At 42.8% G+C, this 6000-nt stretch overlaps 1 protein-coding gene across 1 annotated transcript in view; it reads left to right on the top strand.

Moving 5' to 3' along the window:
• The first annotated feature begins 359 nt into the window (after positions 1-359).
• Positions 360-6000, top strand: part of Nfat (nuclear factor of activated T cells 3) — a 57723-nt gene continuing 52082 nt past the window's right edge. The window contains exon 1 of the mRNA XM_076792422.1: positions 360-709. Within this exon, the coding sequence (XP_076648537.1) occupies positions 637-709 (73 nt within the window). The 5' untranslated portion in view covers positions 360-636. The remainder of the gene's footprint in view (positions 710-6000) is intronic.

The following is a 6000-nucleotide window of genomic DNA, read 5'->3' as shown; positions in this document are numbered from 1 at the left end:
TTCTTTTTCTCTCTATCTCTATCTCTCTCTTTATTCCTTTTTCATCCGTCCTATTTAGAAACCATGGATCGCATACCATACGAAATTCGGCTAGAAAGCGTGCTGTTGTTATCAATTCCGAATTTTATGTCCACCAATTTGGCGCTACTATTAAAGTACTAGATATTTTACGATTCTCGGCTGAAAACAGTGACCGTGCGTCGATAAAACAGATTGTTTCGGGATTTCCCAGTGCCCCTCGGCTTTTTTATAGACCCTAGAACCCTGTCCATTACGAGGGACCATATAAATATGTATAATAAACGCTCGGCGACGTTTCTCCGCTTAGGGAGGGAATGTTGCACGCGTATTATGTTATTGTAACGGATTGCAGGTAGAAACTGGTCGGCGTTATATAGGTTACGTGGTCGTCATTTTGAAACAGACCGGTACAAGCTGTGAAACAGTCTAGATACGGCACCGGGATCAACGGTGACGTCAAAGGCTGTTGAATGGCCGAAAGCCAAAGGCTAAACGAAACGACGAGATTGGCTTTATAGCGGAGTAGGTAGAGGGCAAATGGCTACCGTGCGGCCGAATAATAATGCGCAGCCAGTGCGGAACGAGTGAGGAAAATCGTGATAAAGTGCGTGTACGATGTTACTGAAGGGCCGATTATTGGAGAAGAAGAACAGGAGGCATCATGGGAAAAACACCAAAGCCACGGCCGGTAAGTGGATAGATTGGTACGCCAGGAAATTTGCGAAATGGTTCGCCTGCCAGTCGACGAGAGAGCCCTGCTGCGTTCACGGTGTCTCCCTAAAGGTTTTCCATGGTATCGACACACTGGGCCACCGGGACCTGTGTACTCAAATTAATTACAAAGCCTTTAACGCGATCCACACGATTAACCGTTGTAAACACCAGATCAAAATAAAAAGTGTGTACGGGAGTCGCAACACTGTTCCGCTGCGGATTTTACGATCGACGAGAAGCTTCATCGAACGATATCGAAACAGAAGGACGACAAGATAAACGCGGTTTCGGTGTGGGAACGATCGAAGTCGCGCTTTGTTTTCGGAATTCGGTCGTAAGAATGCACGATTAGGGTGACGTTACGTATCAAGGTTATGCGCGACAGTGTGCACCCTCGTACAAACTTTCTCTTACATAGGATTTAGCGATAGAAGACGACCGCCAGTTTTTTTATGATCAATGGTAGAATTGTGTCATCGCGTTTCGCGGTATTATTGCCGCGAACGTAACGCGCTGCAACATGCAAATATTGAGGTTATGCTGTTTTTCAATATGGACGCCGTATGGGCACGCATACACAAGTGTATTTCATGCACATGGCTCGGTACACATGATTCATAATTTTTTCCTGGCGCCTCATAGATACCAGTTGTTTCCCAGTTACCTGACCCGTATGAATTAAATGAACGCGATAACGAGTCTTGTTTAAATTCACGTCGAAGCCGCGAAGTGTGCGAGCCAACGCACACTCGCGTACGAATCGTGCCAGATATTATCAATGAATCTGAACTATGTCCCGCCCTTTGACAGACGTTGTTGATGTTGGTACGTCGTTGGTACCGTTTACTCATTGTTATTATTGACTACACGCTCTGGGAAAACATCATCCCTTCGTGCAGCGTCAGCATGCTAAATAGTTGTTAGGCGTTAATCTTCGCACGTCAACTGCGTAGATTCTGTTCCGTCAGTTTTACATTCAAATCGATTTTTTCCCTCGTATAATCTTATCGATTTTATATATTATATCGTGCCACGTGTCAAGTTTTTGTACCATATGAACGTATTGTATTCAGTGATCTGTTTATTATCGTCCCGACATCGGATTCATCATTACATGATTATTCTGAAAGGCTTCGAGCATAAACTAACTGTTCTGTAGAAACGTAACGTTAACCGATCGAACTGCAAACGCACGCACACGACGCCACATCGATGTGTACCGCGCGACAAGTATGAAACATTTATCGCATTCTCAACATTAATTACATCGTTTTTGCTAGCTTTTATACAAGATTACTTTCACTTTTCGTCGAAACGCGCAAACGAGTTTTCCCAAGTGCAATTCACGTTGTTCAGTCTATAGTCGTTTTACGTTCATGGGTACAAAAGCTACGGCTACACATTTATACAAAATTGCATATTTTGTACCTACAATGATTCAATTATTACGTAATATCACACGAAGTGACTTATATTTATCCGCTTTGCTAAGTCAGAATCGGACTCAAAACATGTGTCTGCATTTGTCTCTGATGATTCCGCATAATTTGCTTCGTCTAAAGTGGGTTTCTATCTTTGTAACTTGCTTTGCTAAATTTAACATTTCCTTCCGGCATTTTGATACCGTAAATTCGAATATCCCGAAAAATATGCGTCACGCTATAATTTTACCAACAAGTACATTCGTTCAAAATTGCTAGTAACATTACGAGCTACGTTTCGTAATCCAATGTTTGATAATAGGGATTTTTTTAATTTCTTGCGTCGAGCGTTACTCGGAGCGACCGATCGTCGCTCGATCATTTCTGGGACGCGCAATCGATCGTTTCGATTCCGGACCGGAAAGTAATCGAGCGTAATCGAACGGTCAGGAAAAACTATTTTAGACAGTTCTGTTCCGCCTTGCGCGTCACACGGAAAGTGCGTGTTGGTGAAACCGTGAAAATGCATTCTTAGCGAGCTGCGATAAGAATAGAGCGGGGAAGATAGAGTAAGATAACAAATAAAGAGGAGATATGTACGGGTACATACGTAATCGACGACGAAGAGAGGTTCTACGTGCGAGTATACGTGTGTTAAGGAGGCGCGCATACCAACGACGCGCGTCTCTGTATGTGTCTCGTACAGAGAAATACGTCGATGCGACGCACACACCCGTAATTGTACAAGTGCACACGTTACCATGACGATAAAGACGCCGATCGATGTTTTTAACCCGGCGGAATGCATCGCGTTGATTTCGTGTTCGATACCTTGCGATATTTCTGTCTTCGTATTGCGCTTTTCCGCTCCTTACCGTGCCATATGCCTGCATCTTGATCGATCGAGCTCGCGGCATCATGCTTTTATAATAAACGCGGTCGTAACGATGGATTACAACCTGCTGCGATTTTCGAAGTCTCGAGATCGCGATCGATTTTGCGCGTCGGCCATATTAAAATTTGAAATGGTACCTCCGGACACAACTACCCATTTTCAAAATTGCTTTTTAATTAAGCACAATTTTTTTTAAACGAATAACAAGACAGTAACTAGATGTTCTTTAGATTCTGATAATTTATACGACATTTTTCATACTTCATTTTACATAAAAATGCTGAAAATCATAATTGACACTAGAACTACTGGGTGCTAAAGGTATTTTAATGACAATATGAGACAACAGACTATCACAAATCTACGTAATTTCACAAGCTGGAAAAGTTTGTATTCCCCTCAAAGTAAAAAGTAGTTATAAATATTGTATTTCAGATTATTACAGTGGATGGTAATCACCTCAAGAATTATTTCCTGTCGTTAATATTAACACATTAACTACCGGCAGCTTCCAGTTTAATTTAATCATTTTCTTTTAGATGAGCGTCAAAAGAAGTTGTTATATCGGATCAGTCAAGAAGCCGAGTAAGTTAGTTTACAACCAAAAAATTAAACCGGAGGGCGTTCACGAATAATTAATAAACTGCGGATTTTTATGAAAAATAAAAATTGTCTGCACCAATTGCAGGAAATTATAACCAAGTAAAGATTTCTTTCGTCCCGTAATAATTTCAGAAAGCTGAAAATAACTGCACCTAAAACATAAAAAAATAATAAAATCGGCAGTCCACGAATTAAATACGTATACGATATATAGTATCGCTCCGAAACTTCGATCGACCGAGATCGACCTTTCGACGACCGTTCTCAGGATCCAAGTCACATTGCGGCGAGATAATCTTGTCCTTGAAAGCCTCTTAATTCACAAGATAATACGTGCCGGCGTCGATGACTTATTCGTCCGGATCGGTTGGTCAGTGACCATCTTCATGGTCTAGTTGTAGGTCTTTTTTCTCGTCCCGATGCGATAGCGTGGACGCCGATATCTCTCGCGACGACGCGGAGTTATATAAACTTTGTTCTGCGTAAAGTCTACGCGTCGCGCAACCGAATCAACCAATGCCACCGAAGTTGCCCACGTAACAGACCGGCAGCAGGTATCCTCGAATCGGATAACGGTACCCGAATGTTCAAATTAAGTGGAACTAGTTCCCCCATGGCTGCGAGGATCTCTGATCTCATGTTTACCAATAAATACGAGCCGGCTGCGTTAATGAGCGTCGGTTCCGATTATATTAAATATTAATTCTTACGTGTATCCAGATGTACACATTTATCGAACTGAATAATCGATGTACGCGCTGATACTGTGATAATTATCGTTGCTCTTGACTTCGAAGACAGTGTTCTTCAGTAGAATTTAATTTTTTTGCAGGAGATGAGGGAGATAAAAAGATCTGCAATCCAATTAGCAAACGTACTTTGGAGACAGAGATGTTGGCTGCTTAGCACAGCATTTTATTGAAGATATTTGTTCGAAGCATCGTTTCTAGGATACATTTCTAAATTTAGGATCATAAATACAATTGCTGCATTTTACTGAAGCTATAAGGGATGGTATATAGAGTACCTTTAGGATAAAGGATAAACGATCACGTTTTCAGTAATATGCAAGACAGATTTAGAAACTCTGGATGCAGAACCAGCATATTTATAATCCTCCTTGCACAGTTGCACTGAAGATAAAGAGGTTGATGACTCAAACGACGAGGATGTTTTGCACCATTCATCGGTGAGTTATGTTAGGGGATGCGGACAGGTTTAGCCAGACAAACAGTCTGCGTCGGGGTAAACGCACTGTTATTCAACAACTTATTCATAAAGCATTCTAGCACTTTCATTCAGTTCAGAACTAATTAGACAGCACACCAGGAACGAACTGTGTACATAGAGCGCGGCGGAACGTCTATTTCACCTTTAACCCATCCGCATTTGCAAACTACACTGTTCAGTGTAGCGTTGCCTTAAGGAAAAGAAGAAAAAGTTAATTTATAGCGATCAGAGACTGGACAGGATAAACGGATCGAGTCATTCGGATATCAATCGGCGAGAGAGAAAAATTGCTCAAGGTTCCGCGAATGCTAGCGCGCACGGTTAATTGATGGGAACGAACCGGGAACGCTATGGCAGAGCATCGAAACGAGCGTTTTAATATCAATGCAGAGCCATTTGAATAATAATCGTTTTATCGATTTATATTGACGCCAGCGACTCGCATACTTTCCACATAGCCGTCGGCCGTTCACAGACGAAAACACGCCTGTGTCGTCGAGAGAGCTCCGTAATTTACACTTGCACGGGATAAGACATATGTTCTCCAAAAATTTATACTCCCCTGCGGCGAATTGCTTTATCGTGTCGCGAGATTTCCATATTTCCGACGGATGCGCGCAGCTTAACGTGGGTCATTTCGATGCGAGATGCACGCGCATGTAAATTACAACCGGCGAAAAGTTGTCAAGGACCCGTCGCGCCGTGTCCTGTCGCGATCATGCTGTGGTTTTTCGGCCGGTCCGAAGAATTTCGCGAAGGAACGACGGTCGATGATTCCGGCGACGGGTGTCGAGCGACCCAAGGCCTTAGCAATATAGTCTCAATCACCGTCAATCTACACTGATCTTAACAATTTGCGGCGAGCCACCTTCCCGCGACGAGATGCAGCCTTTGCCATCCTCGATTCGAACCATGCCCCCCCCCCCCATGGCACTTTCTTCTTCCACTCTTTCCTTTTCTTCGTCATCTACTTCCTCTCTGCGGCTCGTTTATCCTGGCTGATCGATAAGAGACGGGAATCGCAACCCTTCGGGGACGAATAGGCGATGTCGGAGTTTTATTTGCAACGATCAAAAATACTGCTAGAATTTTAACTAAAAAATTCAACATTTTTCC

The sequence above is a fragment of the Halictus rubicundus genome, chromosome 8, assembly GCF_050948215.1.
Source record: "Halictus rubicundus isolate RS-2024b chromosome 8, iyHalRubi1_principal, whole genome shotgun sequence".
Classification (NCBI taxonomy): domain Eukaryota; kingdom Metazoa; phylum Arthropoda; class Insecta; order Hymenoptera; family Halictidae; genus Halictus; species Halictus rubicundus.
The sequence above is the reverse complement of the archived record's forward strand: the minus strand, read 5'-3'. Positions and strand labels throughout refer to the sequence as shown.